Consider the following 22,314-nt stretch of genomic DNA (forward strand, 5'->3'; position numbering starts at 1 on the left):
TCCATATACATCATTATAATATAAATAATCCTGTCAATACACTCCATTAAAAGAAAAGAACCCTAAATTAATAATAAAAAAAAATAATCCTAAACTTTCCCTTTTATTTTAAAAAATAAAAATTTTAAAATATTTTAGCGAAGCCCTTTTGATTTTAAAATTACCTTGTTTCAAAAATAAAAATTAAAAAATATATATTAATAACATTAAAAAAAAATTAAAACTTCAAAAACACCATCCATTTAAAAAATAAAAATAAAAAAGTAAAATTAATACCTTTTTAGATTTTTTTTTTATTAACTGTAACAATTTTTTAAAACTTTTTTTTTTAACTTTTAAAATGTATTAAAACTTAGAGAGTATTTTAAAAAAAAGTTGATGTTATTTTGTAAATAATTATTGAGTGGTTTTTTTTTTATTAATTTAACTTTAAAAATGTTTTCGATAAATAAATAAATAATATTATTTTCTATTATGCTCGGTTGTTAAGGTTATAAAAGTTAGTATTTTGCCTCTTACGGTTAAAAATCACTAACCGATTGAATACATGACAATTAGTTGTCTGTGTGTTAATGACGTTACTTATTATATTTATATAATTTTGTAGCTAGATAAAAAAAAAAAAATGAACTCGTTTTTTATCCAATCAGCTAATATTAAATATCACTTGAATAATTATGATGGTATGATTATAAATGTCTCCGGGAAGTTTAGCTAAATGAGAGAAATTTATCATCGCTTTCTCCCTATTTCCAATTTAAGTTGAGCGTTCGATATGTTGACAATACATGCTTTCATCTTAGATAGGTTTTTACCATTTCATATTGGATCAGTACAAGGGTGTATGACTGTTCACCAAAATCGTGTCTTCACTTGCCAGGGCTAAAATGCCCAAAAAAATGTACTATAGAGGGATATGACTAGTTTTGTTGTCTTTTTGCTTACATCACATATAACACTAATTTAAATCTCTCAAATCAGGGCTAGAGGCTCAAGCATACGTCACTTAGTCGTAGACGACGCAAAAATGAATTGGCTTAACTCACTTCTTGCTGGAGAGTGAGTGCAGAACAATCGCAAGTCCACCGAAGATAAAACAAATTATTAATTAATTTGAGTTTGGTATACAAATTTATTTAAAATAAATAAATGGAAATGCTAGAAACGTGCAAAATATTTGAAAATGTAAATGTGGAGGTTGGAGTGTGAAATAATAAATTATTTCATCCCCACCATACAATAAATATGATAAATATTTAATATTTAATATTTAAAGATGATTTTTTAGGTACTCACAATAATTTTGTCACCCCTACTTTCGCTAATAATGAGACTTTATTAGCTGGTCTTATAAAATTTGGCTACACAAACTTTATAGTAAAATAATAATATTTGTTTGGGACCATTTTTTTTAATAAAATAATTAGATTCTCTTTTTTTTTTTTTTTAATTTTAAAAATATTTTACTTAGTGTTTAAGAAATTATTTGAAATAAAATAAATAATTTAAAATTGTAATTAATGTGTATACATGATTAGTGGTTTGGTGATAGAAAATTGTGAGATCACACATCAGTTAGAAATGAGTGTTTGGATAAAAGTAGGGAATGATCACCCGTTTATAGTCCAAGAATACTCTCTCCATTGAGATGAGACTTGGTAAGCCCAAAGCAAAACCATGAGAGTTTATGCTCAAAGTGGACAATATCATACTATTGTGGAGAGTTGTGTTCATCTAATATGGTATCGATGCCCTAAACTTAACCATGTTAATAGAATCCTCAACAAATGACTCCAAAAATAAAAAGAAGTCGAGCCTCGAGTAAGGAGAGGGGTTGGATGAAAGTCCCGCATCGGGTAATTTAGGGAATGATCATGTCTTCATTGGAATGAGGCATTTTGGACAATATCAAAGCAAAATTATGATAACTTATGCTTAAAGTGAACAATATCATACCATCATGAAGAGTCGTGTTCATCTTACAAAGGTGGAATTGACTCTAGTTCTCAATTATCATTGATTACATAGTCTAAATTAATCGAATTACCAAATTACATAGAATACCCCTAAACGATGGGCCCAAACATAGCTGAAATTAAGGGCAATGAGTCGGGGACTATGATGTCATTTGAGCTTAGCCACAGGCGGCGGGGAAAGAGACAGAAAAACGCGTAACAGATGAAAGAAATAAAACAGATGTCGGGCCAAAAATACAATTCCACCTTCGCGAGAGTGGGATAAAGTTGTATACTCGCTTAAGAACCGTTTCAGAACGTCAGATGGCAACTGATTAAGAAACCAACGGTGAGGATAAAAATGTTCTTACAACTGGAGAGTGAATACGTTTTATTATAAATGGATTTGGATTTTGGGTGTCACTTTCCCCAATACACACCCATTTGGTTCAATTAAAAGCTTATATTTATTTGGATTTTTTTCTTTTAGTTTTATATTTATTTTTCCAAAATTTATAAAATATTTTAATTTTGTTCGGAAAAATAATATATATATATTTAGCGCCTAAAATTTATAAACATATTCCTCTAAAAAGATTTATTAAATGAAAATAATTATAATTTAAACAATTTTGAGACAATAATTTACAACGCTTCATCTCTCCGCCGCCGCCGACGGAGCAGTGAAAGAACCACCGTTAGATACAATGAAATCGATCACAGTAGAAACAATCTCATCAAAACTAACCGGCGCGGTAGTATCAACCACCAGCCTCGGAACATCTCCGACGTCGAATTCGGCACATCCGCCGTAACTTTCCAAGAGCATCTCGATTTCTCGCCACGTGGACGGCTTGTGCCAATTCGTCCGATCATCAGCGCCGCGACTCTCAAGCCTCCGCCTCCACTCCGCCAGATCAGATGGCTTACACTCGACGATGAGAAGCCGCACGCCGGCGGTGGAAGCGACATCGGTAAGATGGCAAAAGTGAGATCGGCGGGAGAGAGGCGTGTCGACGATGACGCTGAGGCCGAGGCGGAGCTGCGTCGAGGCGAGACGGTAAACAACGTCGTAGGAGAGGTCGTTGACGAGGGCGGCGGTTGATGCGGCGGCGAGAGCGGCGGCGCAGTCCTTGACGTCGTCTTTATCGATTAGGGGGATTTTGAGGAGGGAGGCTAGGGTTTGGGCCAGAGTGCTCTTGCCCGTGCCTGGATGGCCTTTCATCGCTATTAGCATTTTCGTTCTATCTTCAATTTCTTCTGTCATATTTTTCCATTTGATTTAATTTCTAACCTTTTTTTAATTATTTTATTTTATTTATTTTTTGTGGACGATGGTGATTTTTCAACAGCTTTTTGAAGATATTTAATCGAGATCTTTATAGTACTCTTAATAAATAAATAAATAAAATCAAAATACCCTTAAATTTAAAAAAAAATTAAAAAAAAAATACCATTACAGTTTCCACAATATTTTATTTATTTATTTATTTTTAATTACTCTCGACAATTAGTACCTTTAAAAAAATATTTAAAACTAAAAAAAAACATCATTAAACTTTTTAAATAATGGAAAAATATTTTTATATTAATACCTAATTTCAAAAATAATTATAGATTTTTAATAATAATATTAAAAAATTTGGAGATAATCTATAAGGTGTCCATAAGGAATTTTTGTCTAAATATTCACAGTAAATTTAATTAAGCTTTTTTTATGAAGGTAATAATATTCACTATAAATCTATTTTATAACATTTAAATAAAAGATTGAAAGTTATTAATGAAATTTTTTAAAGTTAAAAAGTATTTTAGAAAGCTATTAAAAATTTAAATATATATTTTTTAAAACAAAATACTAACCAATTCTATATAAAAAAAAATGTGTAAAATTATTTCTAATGATTTTTTTAAAAAAAAAGTTTAAAATTATTATTCAAACTTTTGAATATTTTTAAAGGTTCTTTTTTTAGTATTTAGTAGTAAATAATCAATTTTGTAACTTTATATTGGTCAAATTACAAGATTAATTTATTTCATAAACTTTTTTATTAATAAATCTTTAAACTTTAAATTTGTAAATTTTAAAAATGTTTAATAATTCTATCAAAATTTATTAAATTATTATATATATTCTATAAATAATTTTTACTAAAAATTTTGTATCCGATAAATTGGTAAATTTTAAAAAATGTTAAATAGAGTAATGAGTTGGAATAAATTCAAGAATTCTAGAGATTTATTAAATATTCTTTAAATTAAAAAATTAAATAATCACAAATTTAAAAATTTAAAAGTTTGAGAATTTATAATAGGCTTAATTGGCATGTAACAGGTAAGGAATCAAATCAACTAACATCATTGAAACTTGCTACCTGCTACCTGCTACCGTGTCTGATTCTAGCTATGCTTGTTCAAGGTGTATTGTCGGTGGTTACGTTTATTCCAAACCTTTTTTATTGTTTTCATATTAACTAGCCTTTTATTATTATAATTTATGTGTACGACGTTTTAGTCATGATGTATACACTTGTGAGATACAATTTGCCTCAAAATGTATTATAAGGAGATACGACTAGTTGTCAATTATTCCTATCAAGGCTATATGTCATCAACGCCGTTGTTGTTGCTGTGTAACATCGCTTTCTTAAATTGCTTTCCAATTTTTATTTGCCCCTATTTTCTAAATCCATATTCCAAATGCAGGGTCGGAGGCTTCAGTATACACTGTTGAGACTTATAGTGACCTAAGTTTTAGTTGATTAATTTACTCGTGGGCAAGAGTAAGTACCACACGATTATATTGTAAATACTGATAGAGTGTCGTTAAAACAATTAACACGTGAAGACATAACGTCCAAGAATGGTTAGGAGTTACTTAGAGTCCGCTCACGAGATAAGTCCAAATAGAATATAATCTCACATCAGTTACTTTTTCATACCATATCAAGTAGAATATTACCATCAAAATCCTATCTTGGTTCAATTTTCTTTATTTATATTTGAAACAATAAATTCAATTTTCAATACAACAATTTAAAAAAATTAATATTTACCATTTTCCTCTTGTAAAAAGAGTAAAAAAAGTAAAAAAAAAAAGTTAAAAATCACGTTTCCTCGAACTTTCACCGTAACAATTTAGTCTCTAAATATTTTCGTAGATGTCATCTGATCCATTGATAACTATTATTGTAGACAAACACTCTAGAAGATGTAGGTACTAATTCTAGCTTCCGGTAAAATCTACTACACATACCCTTAGCTAAGTCTTTCAGTTTGGCTGCCTATCTAAAGGTCGAAAGTGTCTAGAAAATCTTTAAGTACCCGGTTCATCAAGTCCATGAAGGTTGTAAAAGCGTTGGTTTGACTAAATAACATAACTATAAACTCGAGGCTGTCGTAACGACTCTTAAATGCAGTTTTTTCGGTATGTCTCTGTACTCTCATTCTTGTAATAGTTTGAAAAATCTTTAAATACCCAATTCATCGAGTTCATGAAGGATGCAAAGGTATTGGTCATACCGAATGACATAATCATAAACTTAGAGTGACTGTAACGGTTCTTGAATGCAATTTTCAGTATGTCTTTGTCCTTTCATTCTTCTAATAGTTTAGTGTTTCAAATTTTAACATGTAATAATTTGTACTTTAAAAATTTGCAACAACGCTCAAGTCCACCATCAGCAGATATTGTCCATAATGACCCATCACGTATCATCGTGAGTCTCACAATTTTAAAACGCGTCTACTAAAGAGAGATTTCCTATGATGTCCCACATTGGTTGGGGAGGAGAACAAAACACCCTTTATAAGAATATGAAAACCTTTCCCTAACAACGCGTTTTAAAGTCTTGAGGGAAAGCCCGAAAGGAAAAACCTAAAGAGGACAATATTTGCTAGCGGTGGATTTAGGTCGTTACAAATGATATCAGAGCCAAACACGGGACGATATGCCAACCTTCTCGCTGTTCCCCGAAGAGGTAGACATGACGCGATGTGCAAGCGAGAACGCTGGGCCTCGAATGGGGTGGATTGTGATGTCGTGATGTATTGTGATGTCCCATATTAGTTGGAGAGGAGAACAAAACACATTGGGCCTAGACATGACGCGATGTGCAAGCGAAGACGCTGGGCCTCGAAGGAGGTGAATTGTAAATGTTTGATGATTTTTTTTAGCGTGATTAAATTATTGTAAAATTGAATGTATATAAATTAAATTGTTGGGATAAAAAAAATATTTGAAAAAAAAAAAGAAAAAAAAAAGTGGATAGCCCATTTGAAAGGACGGACTGAAGAAGGGAAAAACCAGGCCCAAGCTCCACTCCCATGGCGCCCACGACGCTTCCTCTCGTCTCTCCACATTCTGTGTATGTTTTCATTCTTCCTTCTCACTCACTACATAATAATATAAGAATCCCTTCCCTCTCGCTGTGAGCTGCTTTCCTCGCTTTCCTCCACGCAAAGCCAAACCATCATCTCTTTTACTTTTCTTTTCTTTAACCCATCTTCCCTTACCAAACCCTCAATTTCCCAATCCGATTCCCTAATCTCCAATTTCCTCCGATTCTTTCTTTTTCTCGCCGGTTTCGGCTTCTGATTTTGCCATCTACGTAAAGAAACCTCCTCCTCCTTCGTTCCTTTTCTTTTTCTTAAGAAACTTCTGGTTTGCTTCGTGTGTGAGATTCTCGCCTTGGACCATCGGTATGTTCTCATTTCTTCGCTTTATTTTGTTTGATTTTTCTGCCGTCTCTGTCGGTAATGTATTTGCGTTGGAATTTTGTGTTCTATTTGATTGATTGCTTTATGATGTTTCAATGGGATTAGTGTTGCTTTGGTTCGTGATTCATCAGGTTTGGGGATTGGATTGCGCTGAATCGTGTTTTTCTAAGTTTGATTGTGTTTGCTTTAGTTATACGACGTCGTTTTCTCTCTTTTTAGCCATATAGTTTACTGCAGATTGCATCTAGAGTTCCTTTAAAGTGATGAAAGTTGATCTAACTGGATGATTGAAATGTGTTTAGATTCAGATATGTTGCTATAAGCTGTTGTTTTCGGGAATGTCGAAAACATGTTTCGATTTGGAATTATTGACTGTGTGTTCTTGCTTCTCTTGGTAAAATTTGATCTATCTGTCTGTTAAATGGGTATCTTTGTAGTTTTATGGTTGTTACTTTGGCTACATTGTCAAGCAATGAGTTCGAATTTATTGAGGGCGTTTTTTTTTTTGGTTTTGAAATTATCTGTTTATCTGTTTATTGTAGTTATATATGGGCTGAGGTGTGCATTTCATGGGAGGTTTAGAGGATGAAGAACCAGCCTCCAAACGCATGAAAGTATCGCTAGAGAAATTGAAGGGACTGTCAAACGGTTCAGCTGTGGTAGAGCGTTTGGGGGGCTCTTCAAGAGACTTGATGGCTCGCCCCCTACAATCCGAAGGGGACAGTGGTGATGTTATTGGTACTAAGGGAGTGATAAGAAGAGTAGAGTTTGTTAGAATAATAGCCAATGCATTGTATTCTCTTGGTTACGAGAAGACTGGTGCTTATCTAGAAGAGGAGTCCGGGATACCCCTATATTCTCCGGCTGTTAACGTCCTCATGCAGCAAATTCATGACGGGAAATGGGATGAAAGTGTTGAAACTCTGCAAAAAATTGGTCTACCGGATGAGCACGTTGTTCGATCAGCTTCTGTTTTGGTATTAGAACAGAAATTCTTTGAGCTTGTTGAAAGGGACGAAGTCACTGAAGCTTTGCGGACACTGAGGACTGAGATTGCTCCATATCACATTAATGAACACAGAATTCGTGAGCTCTCCTCCTGCTTGGTTGCTCCGTCAATGAGGGCTCAAGTCAATTCATACAGTCAACAAAGTGCTAAGGCCAAGGCTCGCACACAATTGCTGGAGGAATTGCAGAAACTTCTTCCTGCATCTCTTATGATACCGGAAAAAAGGTTGGAATATTTAGTTGAACGCGCCCTTTTGTTACAACGCGATGCTTGCACTTTCCATAACTCCTTAAGCAACGAGATGTCGTTGTATACAGATCATGATTGTGGGAAAAATCAGATTCCTTCTCAAACTTTACAGGTAAGAAATGTTTTTCAGACTTATAATTATCTTGTTACGCACGTACATATATTTTTGCACACATATATATACACACACATACATATATTTTCGCATTCAACTGTCTTTAATTGGCTTCATTAGATGTTTAAAGGGATAATGTTATGATATTGTCAAATAACTCTCGACAAGCATAGTGCAATAATTGACTTGTACTCTCGACCAAGAGGTTAGAGGTTTGAAACTCCCTTCCCCAATATTGTTGAACTAAAAAAAACAATAACTCTTTAGCTGTTGTAGCAGAATAATTAGTAGAGCTAGAAGATTTCGGTATACTTTATTTTTTCTGATTAAAAATTCAACTCTCACTAAGTAGCATGAAATACGGGAACAGACTGAGGACAAAGAAGGGACCCTCAGACAAGACATAACAAAAATTGTTTAGAATAAGGAAAGCTCAAAGGGAAGCTTAGTGTTGTAGTGAGAAAAATCTTGAACTTTTCAACGCTCGAAAAACCGTGAAGTTCCTTTGTGCAACACTATATAGGTTGAGTTTTCGTGCCAACATTTGAGTTATAGTTTACAATAATCCTCAGTTGATTCATTCATAAAACTATTTTGGCACGATATCATATTGCTTCAAGTATGGCATCTTATAGGATGTGTGCTTCAGCAGTTACGGTTGGGGCAACTGTTTTGTTTTCGCAACTGCTTGTGGTCGTTTCTTTCTGCTGTTAGCTGAATCTTTTAGTTTTCTTGATCCGAGCAGGTGTTACAAGATCACGACGATGAAGTTTGGTTTCTACAATTTTCTCACCATGGGAAATACTTGGCTTCATCTTCCAGTGACCGATCAGCGATTATATGGGAGGTAATTATAATGATCACTTGAAAAAGTCCTTATATTAAGTTTTTATGCATTTTAAAGTCTCTGTCGCACAAATTAACTTCTGTTCTTTTGCCAATTTTGTTGTTTCTAGGTAGACTTAAAGGGAAGACTTTCTTTGAAGCACAAACTGTTAGGTCATGAGCAACCGATCTCTATGGTCTCGTGGAGTCCTGATGATAGTCAGCTACTCACATGTGGGGTGGAGGAAGCTGTCAGGCGTTGGGAAGTCGCCACAGGCGAGTGCCTCCATGTTTATGAAAAAGCTGGTCTTGGACTGGTTTCTTGTGGCTGGTTTCCCGATGGAAAGCATATACTCGCAGGCGTTAACGATAAGAGTATCTGCATGTGGGAATTAGACGGGAACGAGTTGGAAGGTTGGAAGGGTCAAAGAACTCTTAAGATATCCGACTTGGAAATAACCAATGATGGGAAGAAGATTATCAGTATCTGTAGAGAGACTGCAATATTGCTGCTCGACAGGGAGTTGCTCATCGATAAATTGATCGAAGAGGATCAAACAATAACATCTTTTCAATTGTCGAGGGATAATAAGTTCCTACTAGTAAATCTTATGAACCAAGAAATCCATCTGTGGAGTTTGGAAGGCGAGGCCGAGTTAGTTACAACATACACAGGTCACAAGCGCACCCGATTTGTGATTCGGTCCTGTTTTGGAGGGCTCAACCAGGCGTTTATTGCAAGCGGTAGCGAGGACTCACTGGTACAGTTCTTAGCCTGTCCTTTTAACTTCCATTCTATATACTCCGAATTTTCGTTCATTCAAGTTGCTTGATTATAGTCGAGTCACATTAGCTTTTCGTATATATAAAACACGACCCGACCATACATGTCAAGATGTCAAGTTGGGTAAAACACGAGCCAGGCTTGTTGGAAACGCATGAGAATCTCGTCGAAAGAAAGTTCTCTTCACCGTTTTCTTCTTCTTGCTTCTCGCTCGATCTAAAGTCCGAAGCGAACTTCTTTCCACGAGATTCTCTAACGTTTCCAACCGAGTTGTTTGTTTGTTCGTTCATTCGTTTGGATTGAAGTCCGTTCTTGTAGGTAGTTTGAGGTCTCTTTTTCGGGTTCTTATGGTGTTTATTATGTGTGTTTTTGGATATACATTGTGGGCAGGTATATATATGGCATAGAGGGACAGGGGAGGTAATAGAGGCATTGGAAGGGCACTCAGGGTCAGTGAACTGTGTGAGTTGGAATCCTGCAAATCCACACATGTTGGCATCGGGGAGTGACGACCGTACGATTAGAATATGGGGGTTAAGAGGGGTGGATGCGGTGAAATGCAAGAATAATATTGAACAATACAGCAATAGCAATGGCGGCATCCTCCATTATAGCAATGGCAATGGCAATGGAGGAACTTGTTGAAGAACAAAATGCTTCCTTTTTTCTTCACTCACACCCATTTGTAACCCTTTTTATTCTGTAAATACTCTTCCCTTCAGTTGTTTCTTTCCAAGTTGACATTCAATGTCCTTCAATATGCATCATGAAGTCATCTCTATTTAATAAAATCCCCCTTTTTTAAAGAAAAAAAGTAAGTACTATCCAATTTTTGGTTTTGCCTTACCTTGATGAATGACGAGAAAGACTCAGAAAGGGGAAATTGACGAGTCTCGAGAGACTCGTGAGGTGCTGTTCTCCTCTACCAACCGAACATAATTTGTGTGACATTAATTAAGATTTCAATCCTGAGAATGGTGTTCTTCGCCAACTGAACTAATTATCAAAGGCAGGGTTTGATCCTATGATTTGTGGGTTAGGGCCCACCACGCTTCCACTTTGATTTGAATGTTAAAATATTATTGAATTTATTATGATGTTATATTGAAAAATGGACCTTATTCATTAAAAAAAAAACTTTTAATTTAATGTTTAATAGCATTTAACACATGAACCTTTTAATTTAATGTCTAACAAACATGCTCGAGTCACCAACCGGTTGGTTCAAAACATTGGTCCAACCCAACTCAACCCAACCTAATTCGTGTACAACCCTAATTACGATATTTGAATGTCAAATATTCATCTCACTTAATCCAATTAAAATGACCCTACTCAAGTCTACTTTTAATTATAAATTAAACACTTGATTTTATACAAAAATAATAGTGAATAAATAATATGCTCAAGCCCCAAATTGTTATCAAAGTTGTCCTTATATAGAAAAAGGCATACATTCAAAGCCAAAAAGACAATCTTTCTATTTAAACAATTCTCACCCAAATAATGATATCTCTCTTTCTCACAAAAGATTAAAAAAAAAATAATAATAATAAAAGGAAGAGGAATATTTCCGTAAAAGGAAAGAATATACTTTATGATGAGAACTATCCTCGGAACCTGGCATGATTTTAGGTACTTTTTCAGTTCGGACAGAGTTGGATGTGTAGTATTTTCCACACATAGCCCTCGCATGCGCCCATGAATCCACTAGGTGGGCTCATGTATCAACTGGGTCTCGCTTTTCGGGCTAGCACTCGCTAACGAGCTATACGACACCATGAAGGCAAAGAGCCTACATAATATCATAGCAAATATAAATGTCGTAAGATACGTGTCTGTACCAATCATAACGAGGAAGTATCTAGATGCATATGATACTAACAAAATGTCTGAGGTTCCCATAACTTAAAATCATGACTTGAATTTACAATGTAAGTCAAACATCCATTCATTTAGAACATAATGAGTCTATGAAATCATGCATACATGATTCCTGTCAAGTCTTTCATACATAACATAGCATAATATGACAGAGTGTACAGAGGTTTATGCATCATAAATTATAAACATCATAACATAATTCTACGTCATTGTAATTACACTATAACATAGCTGGTAAACATGACATAACACAATATAACATAATACAATATAGCATGACATAACATAATACACTATAGCATAACACAACATAACAATAATAATTATGACACTTGTAGGGTCCACAAGGTGAACATCATCATACATCATATAATTCATTCAACTAATCAAACAGTAGAGTCACTTACATGGTTGGCCTATTAAATATGAATCTACTCCTCAATGTCTAATTCAACCTATGTGGGCCTATGACACAGAATTAAAGTATAATATACGACTTAATTCATCTAAAGTATCAATTAAATCAATTTTTTTGCTAAAAAATAACTTAAATTGATCAAATAGATGTCATACTTACCTCAAATGTTCCTGAAAATGTCAACAAAAAAAAACATCTCCAGAACAGTCCAAAACATTAGAAAAAAAGTCACGAAACTTCAAATAGGTCAAAGGAAAACTAAATACGCTGAATAAGCCGAGTCATAACTGTTGGAGCTATTGAGCCGAATTCAAGGGAGGGCACAATTCACACTAGCGGGTTAGGTCGAGTATGCAGAGTCGAGTCGAGTTGCGAGCCGATGGAAGACTGTGGGCTGGAGTACCGACTACTAGGTCGAATCTTAGGGTGGGCTAGATGGTGAGAGGTTTGGGTCGTGGATAAAGTGGTCGTTATGCTTCTTATAGTTCTAGAAACTCATCGAAGAATCCTTATAGAAAACTACCCATCACACATGGTCAATTTATTTTCCCTTTACATGAAAAAAAGGAAGATAAAAAAAATATAAAATAATAATTCCAAGGTGTAAAATGAGACACACGTGAGAGTAGGAGTTGGGAGTGTGCATGGACTACCTACTCCACGTGTTGAATTGTGTAATCCAACCTCCCTCCATATGCATTCCCCAAAGCCAATAGAAGCCACCCAAATCCAATTCTCTCCCAAATAAAAAATAAAAAATAAAAAATAAATTAAATTAAATAAATTAAAAAGATTTTATTTTCCGCCACTCACAAAAGCTCTTAAGAATCTGCCCTAATATATAAAGATCTGTCCCCTCCAAACAAAAAACCCTATAAATACCTCTTCCCCTTCCTCCCTTCTTCCTCACACATCTCTTTGAATTGTCTCTACTTTTGTCTCTTCTCCCTTGCAAAATGGTGGTTGTTTCCTTGCAAATCCACCGTTTCTCCACCCGCTTCGTCTCCCACGGTGACGTGGCTCGGTGTTGTGTGTATCTGGAGAATGGCGGCGATGACGATGATGACGATGATAGGGTCGACGTTGCGCCCGCCGCGTAATTATACGTACTTGCATTACGAGAGGATGGGGATGTGGGTTCGGTTTCGGGGATTACCTATTAGGGTTTAGGGTTACGAAGGAAAGAAAGTGCTAGTTTAAAGTCTACTATCAAGTGTATCTCTAACTCTTTCTCTTTTTTTTAAGGGGTTTTTACCCTTTTGTTTATCTACTATAGTTTACTATATATAATAACAAGAAAAAAAAAAAACTAGCATTTAGTAGTGTTAAGGATATTTAGTAATAAATTATTGTTTACCATATATATTATATTTGATATTTTATTATAAGGCAAATATCTAATATTTGCTTTATTATCATAGGTATCTTTCCATTTATTGTTATTTCCATTTATTACTATTTCCATATCTTTGTAATTCATTTGATTATAAATAAGATAACTTTCACACCATTTAGGTGTGGTGGATTAATCAAACATTCACATGTTATCAGAGCCCTCTTGGTTTAACAACCCGATTCTTTCTTTTCAATGGCTTTTGAATCATTTAATCTTCTTCTCCACCACCCCTGCTGGTTTTGACGCCGCAGGGGCAGTCTTCATGGCTGCCGTAGTCGGAGCCGATTGATTACTCTTCGGCTCCACCCTATTGACCTCCAAATCACCTTTCGTCATACTCTGTACATACAACCTCACCTTTTCCAACCCAATCGGTTTTCCCCTTGGCCAATATAGTCTCTCTCATTTTCTTCCCAATAAACCTTCATCCTTCACATAAACCCTAACCTAAACTTATCAACCTTTTGCAGAGATTTACCTTCGGAATATGGGTGCCGCACTGGCCTATTCGCCAACCAAGTTGCCGCCGCCCTTCCTGCCAAAATTGGCTTCTTCGCCCGATGAGGCGACTCTTCCGACTGCCCTTCTCGCCAAAATTGGCTCCTTCGCTCAATGTGGCGACTCTTCTGGCTTCAACATTGTCTTTGTCCCTTGCTCTAGGTTTCCCCTTCTACTTCTTGGGGTTAGAAATATTCTCACCAGAGCCAAGACAGCATCGTCGCTAAGCGACAATCCCTCTTCATGGGTTAGACATATTCTCGCCGAAGCCAAGGCAGCATCGCCGCTGAGCGGCGATCCCTCTGCAAATTTTTGATGACCAAGAACCGGGTTGTTAGCATCTTCATGAAAAGTGTTTCTCAACCTTTTTGAATTTTTCAGATTCAAGCTTCACGTTCGTTTAAATCCGACGCTTAGCTTGCGGTGGGGTGTTAAGGATATTTAGTAATAAATTATTGTTTACCATATATATTATATTTGATATTTTATTATAAGGCAAATATCTAATATTTGCTTTATTATCATAGGTATCTTTCCATTTATTGTTATTTCCATTTATTACTATTTCCATATCTTTGTAATTCATTTGATTATAAATAAGATAACTTTCACACCATTTAGGTGTGGTGGATTAATCAAACATTCACAAGTAGGCTTGAGATTTTTTAAAAAAGAAATCTAATACTACAATGATTTTAACGACTTTTGGGTTTTCTCCCATTTTCCTATAGTATTTGTTAGACGAACACGACTCCCTACAATAGTATGATAGTATCCACTTTGAGCATAAGCTCTTATGGCTTTGCTTTGAACTTCCCCAAAATGCCTCATTACAATGGAGAGTGTATTCTTAGATTATAAACCTATGATCATTCCCTAAATTAACCAATGTGGGACATTTTCATCTAACGAAAAAGATTCTTTCGTTTATACTTATTTTAGTTAAAAGATAAATATTGTTTTGTCTTTTTTTCATTATATTCAGTCACTTGAACCCACTTGAATCAGATCTAGACAAATCGAAGCAGGACGAAGGGCAATGACACAAAATATACGATGTAGCGGAAAAATAGAGGTACGTATATTTCCGGACAAACTCGTATCTAAAACTTCCTTTGCCGCTTTTTTTTTTTTTTTTTTTTTTTTACTTCAAGGGTCCTTTCTCTATCTCTCTCATTAACCTGCAGTAATTTCAAAACTACCATAATTCACTCTATGTTTCTCTTACTTGAAGCAGTTAAAAAAAAACTTCCCATATTGACTGTGTTTATCTCTTGCTAGAAGCAGTAAGTGGTAAACAAATTAAACAGTAAAAAAAAGAAAAAGAAAAAACAGTAACTAAAAGTCTCCTCTTGAAAAAATGAAATTTTAAAACCATAATAATAATAATAATAATAATAATAATAATCAAACATGTAGGGCTTAGGTTAGGGTTTGCATGCATGGCTTTAAGGAGAAATCTTAATTAATCAATTTTATATTTTGCTGACTTAAAAAGCACACCAAATCTATCATCAATGATTAGCTAATAATTAATTATTCATTTACTTTTATATATATATATATGAAAATTAATGAATATATAAAAACATTGGAATGTCTTTTTTAGATACAAATAAATTTAGTTTTAACTTTTAAATTTTTTTTATCAGATAAGTTGTATCAATTTTTACCTTAAAATTTTTAATTTTATGGAGATGAAACTCTAAATTTAAACATACTTGTGTCACTGGTCCAAATCCGCTATTGAAAATAAGTCTAATGTGTTAGAAATGGCTGATGAACAAATTCTCATGCGAACTAAAAGGACTTGAATAGTAAGGAATTAGAGCTCAATAAGGTTAAACAACTAGATAAAATAATGTTGCGATAGATAACGACACACAAGGTATATATTCCACAATGTGGTCCGACGTTGTGCTTTATATGGGTGCATCCCTAGCCTTGGATGAGAACCCGTTCTTGTTGCTAATTACGAGCATGTGAATGAATGACTGTTCAAAGTGTTCAAAGAGTTGCTAATTTTTGTCACATTTTTTTTAATATAAAAAAGAAAATGTGTTTGGATTATGTAAATATTAAATTTATATCTATTTATTCTTAAAATTTTAAAAATATTTAATAAATTTTTTATGTTAAATAATTAATAAATTTTTTACCTTTCCCTTGGTATCTAATAAACTTCTGATATATTTATTTTTAATTTAATTAATTTATTAAATATAAAATTGAATTGAAGTTTGAGATTATTAACTCTCAATTTTATATACGGTTGTTATTGAATTTTAAAATGGTTCTATAAATCGATAATTTATTAGTCATTAAAATAATTAATTATATATTTTTTCAAATTTTATGAACCATTATGCATAAAATTTTCATTCATGATTTTTAAAATTTTATTTAAATAAAATATTATGTTTAGAAAATTTATTTGCAAATTATTAATTAAATTTATTATATATATATTAAAAAGAAAAAGGAAAAAAAAAAAAAAAAGCAAAAGCAAAATTGGGGTCGAAACTGGGAACGGGGCACGTGCAGCGCAGGTCCGTAAATTAGTTCTTGTTTTTAATTTTTTTTTTTTTCCACGGCCACGTCTCAAGATTTCAAATGCCGATTTCAACCACGAATTACGTGTTTTTAATATAAATCTCGTGTTCTAGTACGAGATCAAATGATTGTGAGCCAACCATTCCCTATATGGAAAAGAAAATCAAGCCCACATTTCTTCTGTGATTCGAGTTTCCGTCGGATTCTGAGTTACTTCCGCCATTAATCGGTTCTTCCATAGCTTCGATTGGGCTCTCTTTGAACTTCGCGTTGCCGTAGCCATGGCGGTGCAGTTAAGTTACGCCTGTTTTTCATTTTTGCCGATGAATCGCAGTAGAATTTACAGACCGAGAGCTTTGGCTTCTGAGGATTATGGCACATTGACATCACATGAAGAGAAGGTGAAGTTGGGCGGTTCTGAACTGAAGGTTACTAGGCTGGGAATTGGAGCTTGGTCTTGGGGAGACAACAGCTACTGGAATAACTTTGAATGGGATGGTAAGTTTCTGAAACTACTCTCAAATTATACCCAAAATATTGAATATGTTGAAACTCTTTTGAGATTGATTGTTAATTTCTTGTAGCTAGTTGTTTGATGAATTTGAGTTAGATTAGTTCTCTGTTTCAGCTCAAGTTTCCCTTTAGTAGATATTGTCCTCTTTGAGTTTTTCCGTTTGAGCTTCTGCTCATGCGTCTGCTAGGGAGAGATTTCCACACATTTATAAAGAATGTTTCGTTCTCCTCCCCATCCGATTTGGATCTCACAATCTACCCCTCATTCAGGGAAGCGTTTTCACTGGCACTGTTCCCTTCTCCAATTGATGTTGGACACCTCAATCCACTCCTTTCGGGGCCCAACATCCTTGCTAGCACACCGTTTCGTGTCAACCTCCTTGTTGTTACATTGTCCAGTGTCTGGCTCTGATACCATTTGTTACAACTCAAGCCCGCGGCTAGCAATTTGGTTTTAAGCTCTTGCATGGTCATAAACCTTACAGAACAGCTGATGGGGATAAAGTTCTTCCTAGTGATCTGAACAGCTATTCCAAGAAATCTCTGTAAAGTCTTCAGATCAGTATGGAACGGCTCATTAGTAGTTTATTTCCTCCTGATTTTGATTTTGGACATTGGTAACTAATGTTTTGATTGACTTAATGGTTTCAATGGTGGTAGAGTATGAACATGTTTGATGTCTCTTGTTTGGGGTGATTCAGATAGGATGATGAAGGCTGCTAAGGCTGCGTTTGATGCCGGGGTTGACCGTGGCATTACCTTTGTCGACACCGCTGAAGTTTATGGCTCATCGGTGGGATATAAGATTGAATTATCTGCACTTCTTGTCTTTATGTTCCATGAAAGATCTTAGCTAATTGAAGTGTAATGATCTTATTCTTTGGCAGTTCGCGTTAGGTGCTATAAGTTCAGAAACTCTTCTAGGAAGGTCCATTTGGATACTGATTTAATGGCTTCGAAACAACCGCTTGCTATGTGCCTGTTAAAGTTTCTAGCCAAACGGAATTGTATTCATAAAAAGGCAGGAAATGCCGATTAGAAGCTACCCCGGTTTATGTCCTAGCCTCGGCCTTCAAGAGGACCTTACTCTTCTCACTAATGACTTCTCAAAATGAAATGTAGCCACCCAAATCCCACCGCTAGCAGATATTATCCTCTTTGGGCTTTCCCTTTGGGGCTTCCCCTCAAGGTTTTTAAAACGCGTCTGCTAGGGAAAGGTTTCCACACCTTTATAAAGAATGCTTCATTCTCCTCCCCAATTGATGTGAGATCTCACAATCTACCCCCTTCTCGCTGGCCCCGTTCCCTTCTCCAAGCGATGTGGGACACCTTAATCCACCTCCCTTCGGAGCCCAACGTCTTTGTTGACACACTGTCTGGTGTCTACCCCACTTCGGGGCTCACCGCTAGCAGATGTTGTCCTTTTTGAGTTTTCCCTTTCGAGATTCTCCTCAAGATTTTAAAAATGCGTCTGCTAGGGAGAGGTTTTCACACCTTTATAAAGAAAGCTTTGTTCTCCTCCTCAACCGAGGTAGGATCTCACAATCTACCCCCTTTCAGGGTTGGCGTTCTCGCTGACACTGTTCCCTTCTCCAATCGATGTGGGATCCCCTAATCCACCGCCCTTCGGGGCCCAACGTCTTTGTTCGCACACTGTCTGGTGTCTACCCCCTTTAGGGCTCAGCCTCCTGGCTGACATATCGCCCGGTGTCTGACTCTGATACACCCCACGTCTGCTAGGGAGAGGTATCCACACCTTTATAGAAAAGGCTTCGTTCTCCTCCCCAACCAATGTGGGATCTCACAATTCACCTCCCTTCGGGACTATCGAGATCTCACATGAAACCTCTCCCTTACACCTATTACTTTCCTTGAAATGAAAATACATTTTCTCTCCTCTTAACTCCCCTGTGATTTCCCATTTTTACCCTTCCCCATATGCGACTACACTTATCGATGTCCTTCTAAGACTTCCCAACGTTGCTGCAGATTTATTCAAGAAAGGAAGGAGAAGGATCCAGAAGTTGACATTGCAGTCGCTACGAAATTTGCAGCTTTGCCATGGAGGTTTGGTCGTCAAAGTGTCATAAGCGCCCTTAAAAGTTCCCTCTCTCGCCTTGGTCTCGAATCAGTCGATCTGTATCAACTCCATTGGTCTGTACTTGTTGACTCTTCTAATGGCCTTCTTTTACTAGTAGCTTTGACTAGATAGTTCCTAACTCATTGATTTTGGTTTGCAGGCCTGGAATATGGGGAAATGAAGGTTCTTCACATCTAAAACTTGAAGTTTTTTTTGCCTTCATAAACTTATTCAGATTAATAAGAAGATCAGTTCATTATAACTTCTTTTTCAGGGTATATTGATGGTCTTGGAGATGCTGTTGAACAGGGACTTGTGAAAGCTGTTGGCGTCTCAAATTACAGCGGTATCTTCTAGCTCTGTCTTTTCAATAACTAATAAGAAGCTCAGTCAACCTTTCAGTAAAACTCTGTCTGTGTGTGAGAAATAGAGAGAGAGCTGTTCGTTTTGTAACGACCCTAGATTTTTACTTACCTAAAGTCGTTACCGTATACATAACGTAACCGTTTTATATGGAAATAATCATTGGACTATGTTTCAGATGATTGTTTTCGCATAAAACGGTTACGTTATGTATACGGTACGACTTTAGGTTGGTAAAAATCTAGGGTCGTTACACTTTTTCCGTGGTTTTTCTTCTTTCTTTATGCTTGAAATTGAACACTCTGTACGGTTTCACTATTCAGAGAAACGACTTCGAGATGCCCACGAGAAGCTTAAGAAAAGAGGTATTCCATTAGCTTCAAACCAGGTGAATTATAGCCTTATATACAGATTACCAGAAGAGAACGGTGTGAAGGCTACCTGCGACGAACTTGGAATCACCTTAATTGCTTATTCACCTATTGCTCAAGGTAAGTCCGTCCACGTTGTTTCCGATATTGTATTATTTTGGCTTTGAGCCGACTTTAATGCATCGAGCTGAAAGGAAAGGATCTTCCATTTATGAATTTTCGGTTCTGGGACGTGAGATCCCACATCAATTGGAGAGGGGAACAAATGCCAGCGAGGATGTTGGACCCCGAAGGGGGTGGATTGTGAGATCCCACATCAGTTGGAGAAGGGAACAAAACATTCTTTATAAGGGTGGGGAAACCTCTCCTTTGGAGACAATATCTGCTCGTGGTGGGCTTGAATTAAATGACTGTTTTGTTTGTTTATTCCATCTTCCTCCTCTAAGATTGATACTCTCAACTGGGAATTTATGTAGGCGTTCTAACGGGGAAGTACAGTCCCGAAAATCCTCCAACTGGCCCTCGAGGTCAAATCTACACTCCAGAGTTCTTAACAAAGGTCGAGATTCTCGAAAGTTTGAACAAATCCATAACATAATATGTCACTCTATTCTAAAGCATGTGTTTATTATGCAGCTCCAACCCCTATTGAACCGAATACGCGCCATAGGAGAGAACTACAACAAAACTCCCACACAGGTTAGTTCCTTTCCTTTCTGTGTAAAGTCTTAAAAGTTCATTTGAACATTAGTTTGAGATAAGGTCGAGGTCGGGGCATTTATGGTTGTTATCTCTTCTTTGTCGTCTATGCCTCTCAATTTGACGTTGAAATATGCCAAACTGGCTCGTTTGAAGCTCAGAACCCTATGCATATAGGTCGTTCTGCTGTAAAGTTCTGAGCTTCATAACGAGCAATCTCGGAAAAAATACTTTTTTGGTCCTTGAGTTTTGAGTATAATTTTCATTTGGTACCTAGACTTTAAAATTTGAACTTTTTACCCTTGAGTTTCGAGTCGGTCTATAGCTAACTCTACGTATCGATATCATTCTCGACACGACTTGAAAGTTGTAAGAAAAATGAAATTATGGGGTGAGAACATATCTTCACTTTAGTTGATTTCTTCTTCTCGAGTCGGTCTATAGCTAACTCTACATATCGATATCATTCTCGTAGTTTTTTTCATTTATCTGTCATCTTTGTCCCGTCTTTTGTATTACAATGGGGGACATTTAGTGAAAATGGAAACGTTCTCTCTCATCAGGTGGTGTTGAACTGGTTAATATCACAAGAAAACGTCGTGCCGATCCCGGGAGCCAAAAATGCAGAACAAGCTATTGAATTTGCAGGTGCATTGGGTTGGAGAATCTCCAATGAAGAAAATGATGAACTTCGCTCCTTGGCTTCAGAAATCAAACCTGTTATTGGTTTTCCCGTTGAAAAGCTCTGAATTATTGATCAATTGATATGAAAATATGTGTATTAGAGCTTAATTTCTCTTTTTTTATTTCTATAATTTTTTTAATAGTTAAATTACAACTTTACCCTTGATCCTTGAACGTTGTATTGCATAATGTTCAGTCTAGCATATCTCGAGACGATCAATTAATCTGGTGTTCAAATCGATCTAGTCAACTTTTTGTAGCTCGTGAGTGTGAAATTATTAAACCTCACAAGATAAAAGTGTCTCGAGTAGACACGGTTTGGAGAGAATAGTCCAAAGTATTCATTATCTCCTAGTAGCAACATGCAATAGGTTGGTCCCTAGGGACTCTCTTCACATCTAGAATTCATTTATTTCAACGGATTGATTACTTCGTTTGTCTTATCTAATGTCATAATTATTTGTTCTTTGAGTAACCTTTTCGTCTTGCAATTTGGAATCGGAATAATGTGTTTTATTGAGAAAACACTACTTGTCGTATTTTTCTCCTAAAGTTTTGAGTTCACATGGGTTCGTCGAACGAGTAAAACGAGTTATCATAGACGTCGTGCTTTGAAGCTTGCTTGGCGTGTGCTCGTTTAACATATTTGGAGGAGCATATTCTTCAATTCCATGAGCCGGACTGATTGATCTTTCTAATTTATCTTTTTTAGGCATTTTTTTATTATTATATTCCATGATTAGTAATCTAAATTCTTTTAAGTCGAGCGGTGGGGCCCACTTTTTAGAAGGATTATAACCTTTACAAAATGATAATAATAACAAGAACAACCTGACAAATAGAAAATAATAACCACATATTTCCCTTTCTAAAAAGAAAAATACAACGAAAACAAACCAACAAAAAAGTTTTTAATGATATTTTGACGTAAAAAAAAAAAAAAAAAAATTATCCAATTGGCTAAAAATCAGCAGATGAGTTGTTCATCTCTCTCCATCTCATCATTGAAAAATAAAATAAAATAATTTATTTATTTATTTATATATATAAATTTAAATAAATAAAAAAGAAGCCAAAACCCAGTCAGCTAAGCTTCCTCCATAGAAATTGATCTTGAAGCTTGAAGCTCCCCTGTTGGTCCTACAAGAAAATCACAGACACATTATTCACTCGCCACGTGTCCTCCATTGTTGCTCCTT

At 35.6% G+C, this 22,314-nt stretch overlaps 3 protein-coding genes across 6 annotated transcripts; 2 read left to right on the forward strand and 1 right to left on the reverse strand.

The window, feature by feature from the left end:
- Positions 1-2,610: 2,610 nt before the first annotated feature.
- On the reverse strand, positions 2,611-3,222 carry LOC111480776. Its single transcript, XM_023125944.1, has one exon. The coding sequence runs from the start codon at positions 3,220-3,222 to the stop codon at positions 2,611-2,613; it is 612 nt and encodes a 203-aa protein (XP_022981712.1).
- Positions 3,223-6,396: 3,174 nt separating this feature from the next.
- On the forward strand, positions 6,397-10,468 carry LOC111481265 (WD repeat-containing protein 26 homolog). Of its 4 annotated transcripts, XM_023126671.1 has the most exons (6): positions 6,699-6,805; positions 6,977-7,068; positions 7,217-8,044; positions 8,793-8,894; positions 9,004-9,633; positions 10,047-10,468. In XM_023126671.1, exons 3-6 carry the CDS (start codon positions 7,244-7,246, stop codon positions 10,299-10,301), a joined length of 1,788 nt encoding a protein of 595 aa, XP_022982439.1. In that variant the 5' UTR covers positions 6,699-6,805; positions 6,977-7,068; positions 7,217-7,243; the 3' UTR covers positions 10,302-10,468. The 4 variants fall into 4 exon arrangements, with proteins under 4 accessions (XP_022982436.1, XP_022982439.1, XP_022982437.1 ...); XM_023126668.1 differs by lacking the exons at positions 6,699-6,805; positions 6,977-7,068 and adding an exon at positions 6,397-6,656 and having other exon boundaries at positions 10,047-10,462; XM_023126669.1 differs by lacking the exon at positions 6,977-7,068.
- Positions 10,469-16,429: 5,961 nt separating this feature from the next.
- On the forward strand, positions 16,430-21,365 carry LOC111481268 (uncharacterized oxidoreductase At1g06690, chloroplastic). Its single transcript, XM_023126673.1, has 10 exons — positions 16,430-16,903; positions 17,620-17,711; positions 17,806-17,846; positions 18,908-19,072; positions 19,159-19,181; positions 19,273-19,344; positions 19,685-19,852; positions 20,209-20,291; positions 20,369-20,431; positions 20,995-21,365. Exons 1-10 carry the CDS (start codon positions 16,687-16,689, stop codon positions 21,178-21,180), a joined length of 1,110 nt encoding a protein of 369 aa, XP_022982441.1. The 5' UTR covers positions 16,430-16,686; the 3' UTR covers positions 21,181-21,365.
- The last annotated feature ends 949 nt before the right edge of the window (positions 21,366-22,314 follow it).

Source organism: Cucurbita maxima, unplaced genomic scaffold (genome assembly GCF_002738345.1).
Source record: "Cucurbita maxima cultivar Rimu unplaced genomic scaffold, Cmax_1.0 Cma_Scf00006, whole genome shotgun sequence".
NCBI classification, from domain to species: Eukaryota; Viridiplantae; Streptophyta; class Magnoliopsida; order Cucurbitales; family Cucurbitaceae; genus Cucurbita; species Cucurbita maxima.

Excerpts from the sequence above, each read along its gene's own strand:
- LOC111480776 (XM_023125944.1), bottom strand. The coding sequence starts at position 3,222 with ATGACAGAAGAAATTGAAGATAGAACGAAAATGCTAATAGCGATGAAA.
- LOC111481265 (XM_023126668.1), top strand. The coding sequence starts at position 7,244 with ATGGGAGGTTTAGAGGATGAAGAACCAGCCTCCAAACGCATGAAAGTA. Across the intron at positions 8,045-8,792 it reads TTCCTTCTCAAACTTTACAG|GTGTTACAAGATCACGACGA; the intron begins GTAAGAAATGTT and ends TGATCCGAGCAG. Across the intron at positions 8,895-9,003 it reads GATCAGCGATTATATGGGAG|GTAGACTTAAAGGGAAGACT; the intron begins GTAATTATAATG and ends TGTTGTTTCTAG.
- LOC111481268 (XM_023126673.1), top strand. The coding sequence starts at position 16,687 with ATGGCGGTGCAGTTAAGTTACGCCTGTTTTTCATTTTTGCCGATGAAT. Across the intron at positions 16,904-17,619 it reads GAATAACTTTGAATGGGATG|ATAGGATGATGAAGGCTGCT; the intron begins GTAAGTTTCTGA and ends GGGGTGATTCAG. Across the intron at positions 19,073-19,158 it reads GATCTGTATCAACTCCATTG|GCCTGGAATATGGGGAAATG; the intron begins GTCTGTACTTGT and ends TTTGGTTTGCAG.